This window comes from Thamnophis sirtalis, unplaced genomic scaffold, assembly GCF_051295495.1.
Source record: "Thamnophis sirtalis isolate CommonGarterSnake01/CBP01778 unplaced genomic scaffold, rThaSir2_p1.2 scaffold_2, whole genome shotgun sequence".
Taxonomy (NCBI): domain Eukaryota; kingdom Metazoa; phylum Chordata; class Lepidosauria; order Squamata; family Natricidae; genus Thamnophis; species Thamnophis sirtalis.
The window spans coordinates 38,042,848-38,063,878 of NW_028261382.1; the positions used below are offsets into that span (position 1 = coordinate 38,042,848).

The 21,031-nt window shown below is 47.5% G+C and overlaps 1 protein-coding gene across 16 annotated transcripts in view; it reads right to left on the reverse strand.

Annotated features, from left to right (window-relative positions):
• FNBP1 (formin binding protein 1) overlaps positions 1-21,031 on the reverse strand; it is a 70,106-nt gene that overhangs the window by 47,515 nt on the left and 1,560 nt on the right. For all 16 annotated transcript variants that reach the window (XM_087704920.1, XM_087704917.1, XM_087704919.1 and 13 more), the window contains exons 2-4: positions 5,611-5,726; positions 4,198-4,254; positions 2,826-2,973 (exon numbers count right to left, since the gene is read on the reverse strand). In XM_087704920.1, coding sequence (XP_087561046.1) covers positions 2,826-2,973; positions 4,198-4,254; positions 5,611-5,726 — 321 coding nt within the window. The remainder of the gene's footprint in view (positions 1-2,825; positions 2,974-4,197; positions 4,255-5,610; positions 5,727-21,031) is intronic.

The window sequence follows — 21,031 nt, forward strand, 5'->3', positions numbered from 1 at the left end:
TCCGGAGATGCTGGCGATGGGACAACCACATTCTTTGCTTTGACCACAAAGCTCCATCAGCCAAGTGGCTGCACAGGGAAGAGGCTCGTTGTGGTTGCTAACTCTTCAGAGCGGGCAGCAACTCAACACTCAACCAGATGCTGATCCAGTTCCGCGGAGGAAGGATTGAGTCTGTCATCTGCACCTCCATAACTGTCTGGTTGGGCTGTGGAACCCATCAAGGCAGACACGGACTTCGGAGGAGAATCAGAACTGCAGAAAAATCAATGGCTGCCAACCTTCCTTCCATGGAGGACCTGGACACGGCCCGAGTCAGAAAGAGGGCTGTGAAAATATCTACACACCCCTCGCATCCTGGACATGAATTGTTTCAACTCCTGCCCTCAAAACAACACTATAGGGCACTGCACACCAGAACAACTAGACACAAGGACAATTCCCCCCGCCCCAAAAGCCATCACTCTGTTAAACAAATAATTCTTTCAATACTGCCAAATTATCTACTAAGACTGTGTTACTATTCTTCTTCTCTTCCTTCCTAGTACCTAACTCTTTCCTAGTACCTGTCTCTTTCCACTTGCAACCATGTTGCTTGTATCTTTACAAAGTTGATATTGTTTCCCAATTGCTTATTTGTACCCTATAACTATCATTAAGTAGCAATAGCAATAGCAGTTAGACTTATATAGCGCTTCATAGGGCTTTCAGCCCCCTCTAAGCGGTTTACAGAGTCAGAATATCGCCCCCAACAATCTGGGTCCTCATTTTACCCACCTCGGAAGGATGGAAGGCTGAGTCAACCCTGAGCCGGTGAGATTTGAACAGCCGAACTGCAGAACTAGCAGTCAGCTGAGGTAGCCTGCAGTGCTGCATTTAACCACTGCGCCACCTTGGCTCATAATAGCTGTACCTTATGCTTCTTGAGGAATGTATCTTGCCTTTGGATGTACACTGAGAGCATCGGCACCAAAGACAAATTCCGTAGAATCTCATCACAGAGAATATTATGACAAGAGGTCCTGTCAGTTATTCTGAGCCGTCCATTTTCTGTACCCTTGAATTGCGACCACTGTTCAAAGTTGCAACGGCACTGAGAAAAGCGTCTGAGGGCCGATCCTCGTAGCTACGACCGTCACAATGTCCCCGCAGTCACGTGACCAAAATTCAGCATGCATTTGTCATGGCTGCCACGGGGATCATAGCAATAGCAATAGCAGTTCGACTTATATACCGCTTCATAGGGCTTTCAGCCCTCTCTAAGCGGTTTACAGAGTCAGCATATATTGCCCCCAACAACAATCCGGGTCCTCATTTTACCCACCTCGGAAGGATGGAAGGCTGAGTCAACCCTGAGCCGGTGAGATTTGAACAGCCGCAGAACTGCAGAACTGCAGTCAGCTGAAGTGGCCTGCGGTACTGCACCCTAACCACTGCGCCACCTCGGCTCATGTGATCCCCTCATTTAGCGACTGTTCGAGGTTACAATGACGCTGAAGGAAGTGACTGAGGACCACTCCTCGTGCCTACGACCATCCCAATGTACCCCTCACGGTCATGTTGTTGAGCGCTTAGCAACCGGCACGTATTGAAGATGGGTTGCCGAATCCTGTGGTCACGACAAGCAAAGTCAACGGGGGGGAGCTAGATTCGCTTAATGGCCACGTGATCCACTTAAAATGGCACAAGGGATGTCCAGTGGGTGCGGCTCACTTAATGACCGCCTTGTGGCCACAAGCTGAGGAGTACCATTCAATTTGCGTTCGTCAGGTCACTTGAGCCACAACTCTCTTTTTAAGGTCTGTCGTTACTTGGAACGTTTGGCTGGTCGTAAACCGAGGACTACTCGTAGCAATGGGAAAGGAGGACGAGGCACAGACAGAGGGAACCATTGAGGAGGCTAAAAATCTCTGCTCCCTTCCCTTCTCAGAGCCTTTTGTTAGCATCCAGACGGACCAATTTCTTTCGTCTCTCTCTCTCTACGTCAACATCCTGCTCTCGGCTGCCGAAATGTCAGGAATCTCCAGCTAATTTTGGGCTGGGATTAAAAACAAAACGCCCAGCCCTTGGGCAGTGTGAAAATTGCCCACCCGTCCAGCCACCCACCCACCCACCCACCCACGTGAGTCTCTGCAAACTCAGCCGGCTGCGTTTTTGGAGACCTCAAAAACGAGAGAGGAAAAAGAGAGATTATTTTTGTCCTGGCTAAGCAGAAAAAAAACCTCAAATCAAAGTTGGCTTTTTTTAATGATCTCTCTCTGCCTCTTCGGGTTTTTCCTGCCCCGTGTAAGTCAGTCAGTGCCGCCCCAACATATCAATTCAGATGAAAACCCAGAGCTCAGACTCCCCTTTTCCAGCCAAAGTTAATTGCACGTTTGCAAGTCAGACTTTGCTCTTTGCCAGTCTTGAAAGCATTCATTTCTTTCTCTGCGTCCTTCCAAAAGAGATCATCACACCGAGGACCTGTGCCCCGAGGGGGAGCCCTAGGCGTGCTATTTATGCTTTGTGCCAAGGAAACAGGAGGGCGCTGATGTTGGCAGAAACACCCAATGGGGAATTAAAAGTCCCGAGAGGAGCCACCTGCTTTTCTTCCTTTGCTGGCTCAGGAGGCGTTTAGATGCTCTTGTCAAGAAATACAATGACTGTACGGCCATAAGGAGCCCTGCAATGTTTGTATGTCAAGTTACTAGTCCATAAAGTCCTCCCTTCCTTCCTCCCTTCCATCCCTGACTTCGGCCCAGGGTTTCCTCTCTGTTCAGTTCGTTCCATCCATCCGCCCATTGCAAAGAAATCAGAAAGTTTAATGGGGGGGAAAAAACCATCCTTACCGATTTCCTTTCCTGCTTGAGTTCTTGTACGTAACGGGCTAACTCGGTGGTGATTTGGGAAGTCATGTTCTCGGAAATGACTTCGTGCTGACCGGCGTAATCGTTCATTTCGTTCAAAGTTGCCAGGAAAGCTTGACAAGATGAATACCTAAAAGGAGCCCGAAAAAGAAAATTGAAACGCAAAAACACTTTTTAAAAATCATTTTACTTTTCGGGAGGTTGGACTCGTCCCATTATGCCTAGACAGCATGTAGAACAGTGTTTCTCAACCTTGGCAACTTGAAGATGTCCGGACTTCAACTCCCCAGAATTCCGGGAATTCTGGGAGTTGAAGTCCGGACATCTTCAAGTTGCCAAGGTTGAGAAACACTGATGTAGAACATAGAGAATCCTAAAGCTGGGAGGGGCCCCAGAGGTCTTCTAGTCCAGCCCCTTGGTGCCTGTTAAATGCAGACATGTGTTAAACCAGAGTTTCCCAAACATTTTCCTTCAGTACTAAAATCACTAATCAGAAAGTCTTATCAAGCTTTGAGGACCTTCCTACATATATATATATATATATATATATATATATATATATATATGTATGTAGGTAGGTAGGTAGGTAGGTAGGTAGGTAGGTAGGTAGGTAGGTAGGTAGGTAGGTAGGTAGGTAGGTAGGTAGGTAGATAGATAGATAGATAGATAGATAGATAGATAGATAGATAGATAGATAGATAGATAGATAGATAGATAGAGGTAGATAGATAGATAGATAGATAGATAGATAGATAGATAGATAGATAGATAGATAGATAGATAGATAGATAGAGATAGAGGTAGGTAGAGGTAGGTAGGTAGGTAGGTAGGTAGGTAGATAGATAGATAGAGATAGATAGATAGATAGAGGTAGATAGATAGATAGATAGATAGAGATAGAGATAGATAGATAGATAGAGGTAGATAGATAGATAGATAGATAGATAGATAGATAGATATAGATAAATAGCTAGATAGCTAGAGAGAGAGAGAGAGAGAGAGAGAGAGAGAGAGAGAGAGAGAGAGATGGTAAAGTTTCTCTGGCACATCTGTGCCAGTCGTTCCTGACTCTAGGGGGCGGTACTCATCTCGGTACTCAAAGCCGAAGAGCCAGCGCTGTCCGAAGATGTCTCTGTAGTCCCACCAAAGGTGTTTCCTATTTTTCTACTTGCATCTTTTACGTGCTTTTCAACTGCTCGGTTGGCAGAAGCTGGGACAAGTCACGGGAGCTCACTCCGTTACGCAGCGCTAGGGATTCGACCTTTTCTGATCGAGAGGCTCAGCGTCTTAGCCACTGAGCCACCGCATCAATATATATATATATTTGCAGGTGACGCTTTGGTTGAAAACCTACATGTATTCATCCTCTTCTTTGGAATTCTTTTTGGGCTGGTATTTCTTTGCGAGGTTCCTAAAAATAAAAGTGGAAAGAGAGAGAAGGGAATAAATAAATAAATGAATAAATACCAGTAAATAACTTAGCAAACTTTTTCTTTTCTTCTTCAAACAGAAGATCAGTTGTTCAGTTGGCTGGGTCGGTTTTGCGGCCATTTAAGATAAGAATATTCCCCCAGCAAACAGAAAATAAGCAGTTGCAAACTTGCCAAAATAGCACGGCTTTACGACTGTAATTCTGGGCTCAAGCAAGGTCGTAAAGACGAGGACAGCCTAAAGACCTTGAATCGGCGGCACAAGCGACTGAAAACTACGATTAATTTGTCACCCCAGCCTCTCTCGTGCTTTTTCCAAGGAAAAACTTCATTTTGTTCCCAAAATAAAGAGAAACGGATTTCTATCCGAGGGTGCAGGCTGCTAAATTTGGAACTCGGGTGAAGTTGCTTGTCCAATGAGACCATCAGCGTCTCCTCCTAACGATGAAACATTTGGGACTTCAATCAGACACCTGAAGGTAGTTTTATTTTTGTATCAGCCATAAACTATGCTGAAAATGGAATGGGCCAAGTTGGGGATAAAATAATGCATAAAGCAAATTATAAAGGCAATGGAGGAAGATCTCCATTCCTATTTAGGAGTTACAATCATGGAAACTCGCAGGAGACAGGAGAAGTTGAAGGGCACATAAATAAACAGGACTCCTGATAGAAAACAGCCAGCCAGCAAGAGGGGTCTTTGGATTTGCAGGAGTCGGGGGCCAAAACACCTACGAAAAAAAACCATGCTCTGTCTGGTAAACCCTAAATCTGAAACTCAGAAACGGTAACAAAAAAAAAAAAAAAGCTTTGCCCAGTTTAAAAGGTAAAGATTCCCCTCGCACATATGTGCCAGTCGTTCCCGACTCTAGGGGGCGATGGTGGTCATCTCTGTTCCAAAGCCCAAGAGCCAGCGCTGTCGGAAGACGTCTCTGTGGTCATGTGGCCAGCATGACTCAACACCGAAGGCGCACGGAACACTGTTATCTTCCCACCAAAGGTGGTTCCTATTTCTCTACTTGCATTTTTAACGTGCTTTCGAACTGCTAAGTTGGCAGACGCTGGGCCAAGTCAACGGGACCTCACTCCGTTACGTGGCGCTAGGGATTCGAACTGCCGACCTTTCTGATCAACAAGCTCAGCATTTTCGCCAGTGAGCCACCATGTCCCTGTATGATTTGTCTAGAAAACCTTAAATCTGAAACTCAGAAACGGTAACAAAAAATATCAAAATAAACTTTGCCCGTTTAGATCCATAAATCCCTTCCCTCAAACCTGGTTCAGAATACTTGCCAAATGCAGGTAAATCCTACAAGAATTACGCACTTCGGACTCACCTAAGCTGCTTTGCATAATTGATTTCGATCTCCGTCCGATCCTTGACGAATTTGATGTATTTTTCTAGAATGTCGATTCCCCATTGGGTGTGTTTTTCGAGGGTGTCAAATTGATCCTGTAGAGGAAGACAGAATGGCAAAGTTGGAAAGGGACCTTGGAGGTCTTCTAGTCCAACCCCTTGCTCAGGGAGAAAAGAGAGAGAGAAATGTTTAATTGGCCACCGCTGTCTCCTGGCGATTGGCCCAAAGTCACCCAGGAGGCTTTCATGCCCTAAGGCAGGACTAGAACTCACCACCCAGGCGGCTTTCATGCGTAAGACAGGACTAGAACTCACTGTCTCCTGGTGATTGGCCCAAAGGGTAGAGATTGGGGAGACCCCTTTTATGAAAGGCTTAATTCAGTTCTCTCCACATTGTTGAGGTTTGGGATAGATGACCCTTTAGGGTCCCTTCCAGACCACTTCAAGCACCATGGGCTGAAGTCAAGTTGAAAGGTTGCCATTCCTGCACCGCAACTTTGACAACTTTTTTCATACCGCCGGGATCTGAAGTGAGCGAAATAATAATAATAATAAAAGCCAAAACCTGGCTTTGCCGGCAGGCCTGGGGGGTGATAAGTTCCCTCCCCTCTCGACATGTATGGTTGTGCGATTGTTGTCGACTTTTATTATTTGTATTTTGTCTTTTATGTCCCCCCCTTTTTTTCCCCTTTGAATTGTTCGCCGCCCTGAGTCCTCCCGGAGAAGGACGGCATACAAATAATAAAATACCAATACCAATAATTCTGTGAGGTTTAACACCTCCCACCCACTCCCCGCATCCTTTCCAAAGCCCCTCACCACTCCCCGGACTCCCAGGGCATCCACTCCATTGGACGGATCTCCCGCCTCGAAGTCATACTTGCCATTGAGTCAACCCTGGTTTCTCCAATCAGCCACACACAGGTGTGCCCAGGCAAACGACTTAAGCCTCAAGTGCGAAATATCCAACGGCACCGAAAGGAAAGGCAGGATGCTGCGGGCTTCCTGGGACCGCGACCCACCGGGGCATCCTCAGCGGTGAAGGATGATTGGAGGAATGTAAAATAAGCAAAGCCCCCCCCCCCGCCCCCCAAGATTTGGAATTGAAGTCACAAAATCCCACCCAGCATCTGTTCCGAGTCTGCTGAGCTCCTTCCAGCAAATTGCGAGGACCCCCCAGTGAAGCAGACCGAAGGGGCAGTTTTCGGCTGCTGCCATAGCAACAGAGCCAGCATGCCGACGGAGGGGGTGTGTGTGTACGGGGGGGGGGGGTCTTCTCCGCCAATGGAGCATCGCTCGCCTGGCTGTTCCATTTCTAACCGCGATTTGATTCGAGGAAGCCCACGGCCTCTTCTGCCAATCAGGCCCCTCCGCCAGCGGAGCTCTGTGGAAGGAGCCGTGCCAGTCTGCACTCAGCTGCAGGGCTGGCAACGTTGAGGGCAGAAGGTGACTCTGAGCCAGGGGGTCCCTCTCCCCCCCCCCCACAGAAGCTTCCCATCGGGGCTGAAAAGATGCCACAACTGTTGTGCATAGCAGCAAGCCCACTCGCCTCGGGGTTGTTGCTCAGGGCTGTGCCGCCACAGGGTTGCAGGTACTGGAGGCAGATTGCAAGCATGCATAGGTAAAGGTTCCCCTCGCACATCTGTGCCAGTCATTCCCGACTCTAGGGGGCGCTGCTCATCTCCGTTTCAAAGCCAAAGAGCCAGTGCTGTCCAAAGACGTCTCCGTGGTCCTGTGGCCGGCATGATTCAACGCCCGAAGGCGAATGGAACGCTCTTCCCTTCCCACCAAAGGTGGTTCCCATTTTTCTACTTGCTTTTGAACTGCTAGGTTGGCAGAAGCCGGGACGAGTCACGGGAGCTCACTCCATTATGCGGCGCTAGGGATTCGAACCGCCAAATTGCCGATCACCTTTCTGACCAACCAGCTGAGCGTCTTAGCCACTGAGCCACCGCGTCCCTTTTGAAGCATGTACACATAGAGCAAAACCGAGCCCCAAATTCCCCCTGCTAAGCAAGAGAGGTGCCAAGGGATTTGGGGACCAATTTTACCACCTTCCTTGCCACCCTCGTTAAGCGAATCGCTGCAGTCATTAAGTTAGGAACTTGGTTGCAAAGTGAATCTGGCTTTCCCATCGATTTTGTTCATCACATGAGCCCAGGACACCGGAAGCGTCATATGCCAGTTGCCAAGCGTGCATGAATTTTGATCACGTGGCTTTGGAAATACCGCGATGGGGTTGGGTAAAAAAGTGCCTTTTCTTCAGTGACGTTGTAACTTCGTCACTAAACAAATGGTTATAAGTCAAGAACCGCCTGTACGATGAGTGACCGATTGTTCCCACTGCTTTTGAGGGCGGGGGGGAAACTTGCTTTTCTCCTGGAACTCATCCAGAGAGCACAAAAGAGGAGATCTGAAACTGAGCCACAAGAAACCGAAAGAAACATTTACCGACAAATAACACAAGTGAGTTGCGGTACTCGGTTCTGCTCTTGCAAAGGAGACGGCTTTTCCGCCCCTTGTGAGTGAATGTATAGATAAATTTACACCCTAGGAAGGCGCCCCCAAAATTAAAGTTGCTTTTGATGAGAAGACGACTTCTAGAGTCCAGGCTGAGGTTTCAGAGGGGAATATTCTATTTTTAAACCGAGTGGCTGAAACAGACCCTTAAATGGGCCACAGCACCACATCGCGGGAGATGCACTTTTGCACTTAGCTAACACACTCACACCTTCTTTTGTGATGGGGGAGGGGGTGGAGGGTGGAAATCTGGAAGTGGAGACAGATGTGTGTGCACGTTTTGCTTTCCTGCACGGTGGAAAGAAGCTGGGAATAAGTTTGAACTTATGATCCCCCAAAGGAACGGAAGGCGGGTCCTTGCCCAGAGGGGAGTTTACAAACACACAATTGTGGAGATTGAACGTTGCAAAGGCAATCCACATAATCAAAAGGGACCTTGTGGCACTGAATAAGAAAACATGAGAATCACTTTTCAGCATCTGTTGGCTGGAGGATCACACTTTTTTTTTAGTGGAATCTGTTTGAGGTTTCTAAAGAGAGTGCTCTTTAGAAGGCCAGATCCTGAAGAGGAAACTCAAATACTAATGAGAAGGAAGGACTGCAATGGATGGCTGTGAAGGTTGGACCATAAGGAAGGCTGAGGGCCAAAGAATGGAGGCCTTTGAACTCTGGTGCTGGAGAAGAAGACTCCTGCATTGAGTCCCTTGGACTGCAAGGCCATCCAACCGGTCAGTCCTAGAGGAGATCAGCCCTGGCTGCTCTTTAGAAGGCCAGATCCTGAAGGTGAAACTCAAGTACTTTGGCCACCTGATGAGAAGAAAGAAGGACTCCCTGGAGAAGAGCCTCGTGCTGGGAATGATGGAGGGCAGAAGAAGGAGAAGAGGATGGCAGAGAAGGAGGGGGCTGGATGGAGTCACTGAAGCAGCCGATGTGAGCTTAAATGGGCTCCAGAGGATGGCAGAGGACAGGGAGTCCTGGAGGAACGTGGTTCATGGGGTCGCGATGGGTTGGATACGACTATGCAAATTAACAACAACAAATTGCAGGCATGTTTTTAATTGAATGCTTTTTTTAAATCAACCTATCGCCCAACTGATTATAACATCCGGTGTGATTCACTTAACATCCTCATTGCTTAACGACTGAAAATCTGCTGGTGATTGAATGTCGAGGGCTACTTCCAACTCCTTCAAATGGATGGAAAAAAACATGCATTTTTTTTTTGAGCCTCCAGAAGCAGGGTTTTTTTTTAATGTCTCTCTTCTCAACCACATAACTTCCTCTCTTCACCCCCGGAAGTGTTTTAACGGTGCATCCCAATTTGCTAGAACGCATCAACTGCGCTTATGATTCAGCTGCATTTCCCCCCCCCCTCGGTCACAGGTTGGCCAACGACTCAAACCATCATCCGGTGTTCTAGAAACATTGCAGAGCTGGAGAGGAAATAAGAACCATGCTAAACTTTCTGCACTTTCCCCCACCCCCAAAAACCCCCACCTGCCATTGGAGTTGGGTAAAATGGAAGGTGGGTATTTCAATCTTGTTTTCTGCCAGCCGAATAAATCCAGAGCCTCACGTGATGGGGCTTTGGTTGAAAAACACGATTTTAAGGCATTTCCCCCACTGGGGTCCTTGAGCTTGGTTCTTTCCTTGCAGAGAATATCATAAGTGCTAGAATGGGGTGTGTGGAGAGGAGGAGGAGAGGGAAAGAGACTGTGGGGTCCCTGGTCCTGTCTGAGCTTGGTGGTTTCCTTGCAGACGTTTCATGACCCAAGTAGGTAACATCATCAGTACTAGAAGGGAGTGGAGTTTGTGGAGAGGAGGAGGAGGAGGAGGAGAAGAGGAAGAGGAAGAAGAAGAAAAGGAGGAGGCAGAAGAAGAGGACGAGGAAGAAGAGGAGGAAGAAGAAGGAAGGAGTAATGTGGGTGCATTTTTACCTGGCAGAAGCTGGGACAAGTAACGGGAGCTGGTTCCACCACAAAATCGCGGAGGACAAAATCGCGCTCGACGAAAGCGCGCATTTGACGTCATCACAGCGCGACGAAAACATTGTGCTGTGATCGAAAAATGTAAAAATAAAGCGAAAACCTTACCCTAACCCCCCCAAACCTAACCCTAAACCTAAACCTAACCCTTAACCTAAGCCTAAATCTAACCCTAAACCTAACCGTTAACCTAACGCTAAACCTAACGCTAACCCTTAACCTAATGCTAAACGTAACCCTAACGCTCTAAACCTAACCCTAACCCTTAACCTAACCTTAACCCTAACCCTAACCCTTACCTTTATGTGAATCGGCTTGCTTTAATTTTAATTTTATTTCAATTTTTAATTTTTTTGTCGCGCTGTGATGACGTCACATGCGCGCTTTCGTCGAGCGCGATTTTGTCCTCCGCGGTTTTGACGGGTCACGACGGGAGCTCACTCCGTTATGTGGCACTAGGGATTTGAACCGCCAAACTGCTGACCTTTCTGATCGACAAGCTCAGCATCTTAGCCACTGGGCCACCGACTCCCAGCATGACCTACCTTCAAAGAAATACTGATGCATAAGCAGTGATAACAGAAACAAATCCCATTAAACCAAAAAAAGGATTCTGTCAAATTACTCACATAATTTCAAAATACCTCCGGATGTTTCCATCTAAGAAAACTGCTCACCCTAACTCTCCATCCCCCCTCGTGCACTTTTCTTTCTTTAAAGAAAATTTTAAAAACTTCTAGGCAACATCCAAGTGAACAAACTTCCCCTTCAGACGTCCGTGAATGTACAGAAGTGGGTGAAGAAGAAAAAAAAGAGAGAGAAAGGGAAAATATTTGCAAAGAACGCCGAGGCACCGAAAGCAAGAAGCCGGCCCTTGTTTAGGCAAGCAAATGAATAATTTACTGGGACTTCACATCCATTAAATCCATTGTGTTTGCAGTCCTGCCTTCCGAAGGAGTTAGGTCATTTGCACCCTCACTTCATAGCGCTAATGGCACAAATTTTTATCCAGGAAGACTATTTCTCAGGAAACGCCAATTAGATCTCCAGCCGAAATCCGGCCTGGGAAGGAGAAATCCGTAACAGGGCATTTTTCACACAGCCCAACAACTCGCTCTGGAAAAGTCCCAAAGGATCTCGCCAACTGTGGCTCCTCCCAGCAAAGGGATTCACTCAACTAACGTGGCAAGGACAGTCATAAAACGGGGCAAAACTCACCAAAGACACACGTCTCACTTAGCAACAGAAGCAGAGTTGTGTGTGGGGGGGAGAGAAATCAATCCAGGGCTTTAAAAGCATTAACTCAGTGTTTCTCAACCTTGGCAACTTGAAGATGTCTGGACTTGAAGTCCCAGAATTCCCCAGCCAGCGAATGCTGGCTGGGGAATTCTGGGACTTGAAGTCCAGACATCTTCAAGTTGCCAAGGTTGAGAAACACTGCATTAACTCGTGCGAGACTCCTGCTAAAATATGCCTCTATCCAGTTGGAACTGATTTTCAAAACAAAACAAAACAAAAAAAGCTGTGTTTTGGTTTTATTTTCACAAAGCCGCTCATATTTTCTTCCCGCAGAGGATTTAAGCACAGAAGCCTCCTTTGTTCCTGGCATTCTTGAACAGAACCTCAAGCATAACTAGAGATGAGATCCACAGGGCAAAAAAAAAATAAAGTATTTTCGTGGCCGGGAGAAAATTATATCAGCATATCTGCCCGAGATTGTGTGAGAACTGCTATCTTTTGAAATTCTGCAACAGCATCTATTCTGACAAAATAGGGAGCACTTTGCAAACGGCATAAATTATTCACAAAAAAAACAAGCATGCGTGGGTTTTTTTGAGCTTTATTTTGAAATTCCAAAAGTGGCACAGATTTCTTCCTGTAGCGCAGAGTGGCCAAGGCATGCCCTAGGACTGGGAAGTCATGAGATCTAGAAACTACAACTTGCCACGGCAGTTGTACAACATTTGCAAGGCTGTGGAAGATGGGGATGCGAGAATGATGGGTCCTTGTACCTGGTGCGTGTTACCTAAGGCCCTCCCGTTGGTTTTACAGCCTATCTCGTCCCTTTGTGTAGAATACTGAAAACGGAGGAAGCGTCTTCTTGGCCCCCGGGTGGGATCTTTCTGTCCATTCTCTCCTCCTTTTGTTTCTCAGTTTCTTCCTCTCCGCCTGGTTTGTTTCGCAGCCTCATTTCGCTCTCTTACAAACACACACACAAGCCTACGCAGCTTCACATTTCGCCCAGAATAACAGAATTGGAAGGGACCTCGGAGGTCTTCTAGTCCAGCCCCCTGCTCAAGCAGGAGACCCTATCCCATTCCGGACAACTGGCTACCCAGATTCTTCTGGAAAAGAGTGTTGGGGCACCCACAACTTCTTGGGGCACTGGCTAATTGTTCTCGCAATCATGCGAACAAGAGCCGGAAGGGACCTTGGAGATCTTCTAGTCCAGCCCCCTGCTCAAGCAGGAGACCCCATCCCATTCATCTGGGAAATTTCTCTTCTGGAAAACCTCCATGCTCTTTTTCTGCATAAAACAAGGACCAATATTGCAATAAAAAGGCATCATGGGGGAAAAAAAAATAAAAACGATGCCCAAAACCCCATCAAGGATGTTTGCTTTCTGCGATGCTAAAATACGATTTTAAGTGCTCTGGGCTTCTGCAGTGGTTAACCATTGTCACGTCTCAACATCCTCCTTATTTCACTTTATTTGTTTATTCTGCTTCTGTTCAGTCGCGCCTGATGCTCAGAGGCCGCCTGGACAAGCCCCTGCCGTTTTCCTGGCCAGCTTTTTCCAGAAGTGGCATTTGGCATTGCTTCCTTCCGAGGGCTGAGAGAAAGTGGCTGGCCCCAGGTCCCCCGGCACGGCTTACATCCTGCCATGATAGCTTTGACACAATCCAACAGCAAGGTTTGATTCTCCCGGGTCCTTGGGAGGGACCCAAATCCAGAACTGGCCTAAATCAATTTGACAGAAACACAACTCGGAAATGCTTGAAATGCTGAAATGCACAGAAGACACAAAATTCAGAGGAAGAAGAGGGATTTTTTTCAGAGGAAGTTGAGTCAGGATGGTGGGTTTTAACACATGTCACGGCTTCTGCAAATGCAGCACTCATGACTAGCATAAGATTTTTATAATTTTTACATTTTTATAATTCAGCTAATTGGGATAGAGCTGGAAGGGCCTCAGAGGTCTTCTAGTCCAACCCCCTGCTCAAGCAGGAGACCCAAATCAATCAATTAATCAGAATAGAGCTGGAAGGGACCTCAGAGGTCTTCCAGTCCAACCCCCTGCTCAAGCAGGAGACCCAAATCAATCAATTAATCAGAATAGAGCTGGAAGGGACCTTAGAGGTCTTCCAGTCCAACCCCCTGCTCAAGCAGGAGACCCTCTACCATTCCAGAGAAAGGGTTCTCCTGCTTCTTCTTGAAAACCTCCAGCGATGGAGCATCCACAACTTCTGGTGGCAAGGAATTCCACTGGCTCATTGTCCTCACTGTTAGGAAGTTTCTCCTTCATTCCAGATTGCTTCTCTCCTCGATTATTTCCCATCCATTGTTTTTTTCTTCTTGTCTTGCCTTCTGATGCTTTGGAAAATAAGCTGATTCCCTCCTTCCTTGATGTGATCACCATTTTGGAGGTCAATTTTGGGAATTTGGGGACCCTTTGTGATTGTAAGTCCAGGGCTACCTATATACATAGAATGGGGCCCTATCGATTCAATTTAAAATTATAATTGAATTAATTATTTGCTTTGTCACCTGAAAAAGGATACAGGACGATTTTATTTTTTTTAAATAGCTCAGAATCTCCAAATGGGCTACGAGGAAACAAGAGTTTGCTTGAAAATGCAACAGGATTTAATTGGAAAATAATAAAATTCTCAATTACAAACTCACTCAAACACACACACACACACACACACAGAGATTTTATGATTTATTGGTGCCCAAAGAAGATTGAATATAATCGCTGGGTAATAACAGTTTACGTCCCAAAGCTTTTGCCTCTTCAAATCCATATTTATGGATTTCATGCTCATCACGAGACGATTGGATATGAAGTTTGGCATTTTTATCAGATACCGGTTTATAAATAAAGTGCCGAAAAAAACCCCTGCAGGTATAATAGATGTATCCTAGCAATCAATCAGTAGGGAAATAATAAATGGATTTTCCGGATGGGACAATTAATGGATTACTCTATTAAGCAGTCAGACTTTTGAATAAGGGGGGTGGGGTGGAGATTTGTGCTGAAGGGGTAGGGGGCAGATACAGACAGCTGTTCTCACCCAGAACCTTCCTTAGAAAGCATGAAGCGGAGTCTTGTTCTTGGCAAAACCCCTTTTATTTACATGACTGTGGATTCCTTTCATTCACGGCCAGCAAGGCTTAGTAAAACAGTCTTTTCAAAGGAATGTTTATCCACACGAACCTTATCTCGCTTGGAGAGCTGCCAGATAACCAGTTTCCAACCGCAGGGCAAGGCAACGCTTGGCCCAGAGTCTCTTACAGTCACAAGCAGAACTTTCTACTCTTGAAACAACCGAAAGAACAAATTGTTTCCTGCAAAAGCCCCCTCCCCATTCGCTCCTCTTTTGTTTCCTCTGGGAGGGCTCAATCACCTCCAAGGTGTGGCTTTACTCCCAAGTCAACCCTGATTTCTTAGTTGTCCTTGTCTTCTGGCAGCTCTGTGCATGCACACTCTGGGAAGAGGCTCCAGCTGTTCCTCTGCCCCACTGATGTCTATCTCCCTCTCTGCCTCCCTTGTCTGAGCCCTCGTCTGAGCTTCCCTCAGCCCCCCCAGGACTGGCCCAGGTTCCTCCCCAACCTCCTCACTGTCTGACTCTGCTGCCAGCTCCGCCGTCGGACCGCAACAATAGCCCTCAACTTACAACCATTGATTTACTGACCATTCAAAATTAAAGCAGCACTGAAAAATGTCGATTTTTCACACTTTACGACCATTGCAGCATCCTCAGGGTAATACATGATCAAAATTCGAACCGCTGGCAACGGACTCGTATTTACGACGGCTGCAGTGTTCCCAGGGGGGGGGGGATCACGTGATGCCCCCTTTTACGACCTCCCAGTGATGAAGGTTTTTAACCTGATAATGTGATTGACGGATGTTCTAGTCCAGTGTTTCTCAACCTTGGCGACTTTAAGTCCTGTGGACTTCAACTCCCAGAATCCCCCAGCCAGCACAGCTGGCTGGGGGATTCTGGGAGTTGAAGTCCACAGGACTTAAAGTCGCCAAGGTTGAGAAACACTGTTCTAGTCTCAACCAAGGGCGACTTAGCAGCCAAACCCTGGTTGAGCCCCACATGGTGGGATTTGAAGTTCCAAATTGTAAGCATTTCATGGTACGGAAGAGGGAATCCCAGCCCTTCTCTTGCAGTTGTAGAAAATTAAAGATTAAGCTCCACGCCAGCCCTCGGCCCTTCCAAAACCAACTGGGGAAAAGGCTGCCTTCCATAACCACAAATCCACACACGGCAGCCACAAGTTACTCAGAAGTCTCTCATTAGAACAAGAGGCCGGTGGTTTATTTCCCAAAAAAAACAGAACTTGGGATTTCTCTGCTGGGAGTCAAGGTGGGGGGTCAAAGCAGATAGACAGGGAGCCAAAGGCTGCTCTCAGCTACCCAAGGGCCACTTCCTTCAGAGGAAGAGGAAGGAAGGAAGGATTGAGGGAGGGAAGGAAGGAAAGGAGGAGGAAGAAAGGAGGGAGGGAAGGAAGGATTGAAAGATAGTGAAGTCAGGCAAAGAAGAAGGGAAGGAGGGAGGGAAGAAGGGAGGAAGGAAAGGAGGAGGAAGGAAGGAAGGAAATGGGAATGAGGGAGGGAAGGAAGGAAAGGAGAGGAGGAAAAAAGGGAAGGAAGGATTGAAAGATAGTGAAGTCAGGCAAAGAAGAAGGATGGGAGGGAGGGAGGAAAGGAGGAAGGAAATGGGAATGAGGGAAGGAAGGTGAGGAGGAAAGAAGGAGAGAGGGAAGGAAGGAAGAAAAGGAGGAGGAAGAATGGGGGGAAGGAGGAAGGAAGGATTGAAAGATAGTGAAGTCAGGCAAAGAAAAATGGAAGGAGGGGGGGAAGAAGGGGGGAAGGAAAGGAGGAAGGAAGGAAATGGGAATGAGGGAGGGAAGGAAGGAAGGAAAGGAGGAGGAGGAAGAAAGGAGGGAGGGAAGGAAGGATTGAAAGATTGTGAAGTCAGGCAAAGAAGAATGGAAGGAGGGAGGGAAGAAGGGAGGCAATGGGAATGAGGGAAGGAAGGTAAGGAGGAGGAAGGAAGGAGAGAGAGAAGGAAGGAAGAAAAGGAGGAGGAAGAAAGGAGGGAAGGAAGAAAAGGAAGAGGAAGGAAAGCAATAGCAATAGCAATAGCAGTAGACTTATATACCGCTTCATAGGCCTTTCAGCCCTCTCTAAGCGGTTTACAGAGTCAGCATATTGCCCCCAACAACAATCCGGGTCCTCATTTTACCCACCTCGGAAGGATGGAAGGCTGAGTCAACCCTGAGCCGGTGAGATTTGAACCGCTGACCTGCTGATCTAGCAGTAGCCTGCAGTGCTGCATTTAACCACTGCGCCACCTTGGCAGGAAGGAAGGATTGAAAGATAGTAAAGTCAGGCAAATGAGGGAGGGAAGGAAGGGAAAGGAGGAGGAGGAAGAAAGGAGAGAGGGAAGGAAGGATTGAAAGATAGTGAAGTCAGGCAAAGAAGGATGGGAGGGAGGGAGGAAAGGAAGAAGGAAATGGGAATGAGGGAAGGAAGGTGAGGAGGAGGAAGGAAGGAAGAAAAGGAGGAGGAAGAATGGAGGGAAGGAGGGAAGGAGGGATTGAAAGATAGTGAAGTCGGGAAAAGAAGAAGGGAGAGAGAGGGAGGGAGGATGAGTGAGGAAGTGAGCGGCCATATCAATCTTCTAAATAAGGAAATAACTCTACCTGCCCCCCCCCCATAGCTGCCCTCACAGGCTCCCATCCATTCTGGGGAGGCTTTTGAGATGTGGGTCTTTTTCCGGGAACATTGGTTGCCCCCCCCCTCTGCTGCCTTTCCAAAGAGCCCCCAAAAGCAGCTTTTTCAACAAGTCTCTTCCCTTGTGCCTTATGGGTGATGGAGTAGCGGCCTCCCCAGCCAGCTTCCAACAAGCAAGGTCAATAACGAAAGCCAAGCTCACTTCACCACTGCAACAAAAAGGTCATAAAATCGGGGTTGACTCGCTTAGAGACAGGTCCCAAATGTGGTCGTAAATCGGGGACTAGCAATAGCACGTAGACTTATATGTCAGTAGTCGACTTACAACAGTTCAAAGTTACAACGGCACTGAAAAAAGGGACTTAGGACCATTTCTTACACTTACGACCATCACAGTATCCCCATAGCCCCCTGACCAAAGTTCAGGCACTTGACTCATACTTACGACGGTCGCAATGTCCCAGTGATCCCCTTTTGCGACCTCCCAGCAAGCAGAATCAATGATCCACTAAACAACCACGTTACTCGCTCAACAGCTTCAATGATTCCCTTAACAACTCTGGCGAGAAATGTTGTCAAATGGGACAGGACTCACTGAACAAATGCCTCACTTAGCAACCAACCTTTCAGCCTCCATTGTGGCCGTATGTCAAGGACTATCTGCACGGCTTCGTAGCCCTCTCTAAGTGGTCGACAGAGTCAACCTTTTGCCCCCCCCCCCCAACAATCTGGGTCCTAATTTTACCGACCTCGGAAAGCTGGAAGGCCGAGTCAACCTCAAGCCGGTCAGAATTGAACTGCTGGCAATTGGCAGAGTCGGCCTGCAATTCCGCTCTCTAACCACTGGGCAACCTGGGCTCCACAACTCCCTGCTATTTTGAGTAGCAAGCTAACCCAGACCATCCGTTCCACGCATCAATTCCCTCAGCAACCAGCAGACATACGCTACCATCATCCCCAGTCCGGCTTCTCTTATTCGGGGTTTCCTTCCGAGGGAGTCAACTGTGTGATTAGCTGTTTGCTCGAATGCTGAGCCGTCCGACCTTCGCAAGCGCCGTGAACGAAAACCCCGGTCCGATAGGCTTGTGCAACCATTCAGCAATTTTCCGATCCTTTCGGTTTCTATAACAGCCTTCGAGGTCTTGATTATTGCAGGCAACCTCGCCTCGAAGTTGGAAATGCGCCAAGTGCATTACACGTTGTGTCCCTCTTCAGCCAAGAGTCGGTTGGCCCTGGACAAGGAAATCCGGACCTCTCTAAAAAACCTTGGCACCTGGAGTCTCATTTTACATTTGGACGACACAGAACAGGTGTTCTGACGGAGGCTTCCTGAGCATTTGAAGCCAACTCCTGGTCCCAATAAAACCCCCTTTTATTAATTGACTGTGAATTCTGCTCCTTCACCTCCAGCAAAGTCTCTCAAGGGAGGATTTATGGTCACAGACCTTATCTGGCTCGGAGAGCTGCCAGGCTGAGATCTGCAGAACTTGGCAAGGAGTCTCTGAGGGTCACGAACCAATTATGGGAACTAATTGTCTCCTGCAAACTCCACTCCCCCTTCGCTCCTCTTTTATTCGTCTTCCACCTGTGGCCTTACTCCCAATCAACCCGTTCTTTAGCTGTTCCCTTCGTCTGGCCACTCTGCGCATGCACACACTGGGAACAGGCTCCAGCTGTTCCTCTGCCTCACTGATGTCTGACTCTGAAGGCAGCTGATAACTGTCAGATGGCCCTGGCCCCCTCTCTGCCTCCGACACAGAGCCCTCATCATCAGAGCCTTCCCCAGACTCCAGGACTGACCCATCTTCCTCCCCAACCTCCTCACTGCCCGAATCTGCTGCCAGCTTCCCTGGGCACTGGCCACAACAACTTGTTACACTAAACCACAGAGTTGTTAACCAAACCTCACATCAGCTGGGTTTATGCCCCGAGACGAGCAAAGCACAACTCCTGAGGCTGAATTGTCATATATAGTCTTTAATCCAAAGCAAATTTGGTTTTGAACCTTGTTTTATAAGCCACTAATTATGGCCTATCAGTATGAGCAAAATAGGCCACTATGTTGATAGTAAACATGGCTTAATGAGATTTATAGATCCAGCTGGTGACTGGTCTTATTTCATGTTTGAGGCCAAAATATGGGGGCTTCCTCCCCAAATCCACAGTAACAGATTAGGAGAGTTGGAGAGGACCTTGGAGGTCTTCTAGTCCAGTGTTTCTCAACCTTGTCAACTTGAAGATGTCTGGACTTCAACTCCCAGAATTCCCCAGCCAGCTGGCTGGGGAATTCTGGGAGTTGAAGTCCAGACATCTTCAAGTTGACAAGGTTGAGAAACACTGTTCTAGTCCAGCCCCCCCTGCAGTCCCCTTTCCTTTCCAATCTTCTGACAGTTACCAAGAGCCAAGAAAATCCAGTGGATGAAATACGCAGGTGTCACCCCCCCTCCCCCGGTCCAATTCCCCTTTCCTAAATTGATCACAACTAAAAAGTGGTTTGTTCTCATTCTTGTTTTGATGTGTGTGTCCCCGTCCCCCCCCCCCGCGCACTTCCCCAGTGAACATGTGAGTTAAACAGAAACAGGAAACCAAAAGAGGAGCCTCTTTCATGGCGAATGTCCTTCTTCCTTAAAATGCTTTTGCTCTTGTGTCCAATTTGCCAGCGAATACGTATTTCAGAGAAAGAAAAGCTGCCTTCGACCAACGCCTCCAATTAGGGCCAGTTAAAAACCGGCAGCATTCACACAACATCCTTACTTATCTTGGTTAGTTTTCACTCTTTGTATTTTTTTTTCCCAGCTACTCAGTTCATTCGATTAAGTAGAATATAGAATAACAGAGTTGGAAGGGACCTTGGAGGTCTTCTAGCCCAACCCCCTGCCTAGGCAGGAAACCCTATACCCTTTCAGACAAATGGCTACCCAACATCATCTTAAAAACTTTCAGTGTTGGAGCATTCACAACTTCTGGAGGCCAGTTGTTCCACTGATTAATTGTTCTCACTGTCAGGAAATTCCTCCTTAACTTCTAAGTTGCTTCTCCCCTTGATTAGTTTCCACCCATAGCTTCTTGTTCTACCCTCAGGTGCTTTGGAGAGTAGTTTGACTCCCTCTTCTTTGTGGCAGCCCCTGAGATATCGGAAGACTTCTATCATGTCTCCCCTAGTCCTTCTTTTCATTAAACTAGACATATCCAGTTCCTGCAACCGTTCTTCCTATGTTTTAGCCTCCAGTCCCCTAATCCTCTTGGTTGCTCTTCTCTGCTCTCTTTCCAGAGTCTCCACATCTTTTCTACACCGTGGCGACCAAAACTGAATGCAAATATTCCAAGTGTGGCCTTATAAAGTGGCCTTAGGCCTCCACGGGATCTTGATTCTTAGCTACGTTCCTACCTTGTGCAAACCTGAAAACTGTTACTTCAGGGAGAAGAAAAAGGGTGAAACCTGCTGAGTGGCCACCCAGCCTTCCTACATGCATAAGACACAATCTCCAGGTTTATATAGGCACACGGCTGGAATCGCACCAGAGGCCAAGGGGAGCCTGGCTGATTTGGGGGTTCGTTCGGCTGTGGGCGAAGAGGAAGGGAACCCCTCAGCTTAATTCTGAAAGTCGGGAGGGGTTCAGAAGAACCAAACAACCAAAGACGCCTGAACTCAGTTACACGGTGGCTAAAAACCGTGGAGGACATTCCAGAAACGTCTTTTTTAAAGCAGAAAAAAAGATGGACGGACGATCTCTTATAGACGCCCATCTCTTCAGGAAAAGCAGGGCCCCACCACCAAAAGGCAGCCAGAAACCAGAAATAAATAAGTACACCTCTGCCCCCCCTCTGCCCCCCCCCTCTGCCCACTAAACAAAATATTTCAGCACCCCCAGCCAGAGGTATCTCGCGGGTGAGGTCATCCATACCGGTTTGAAAAGCTT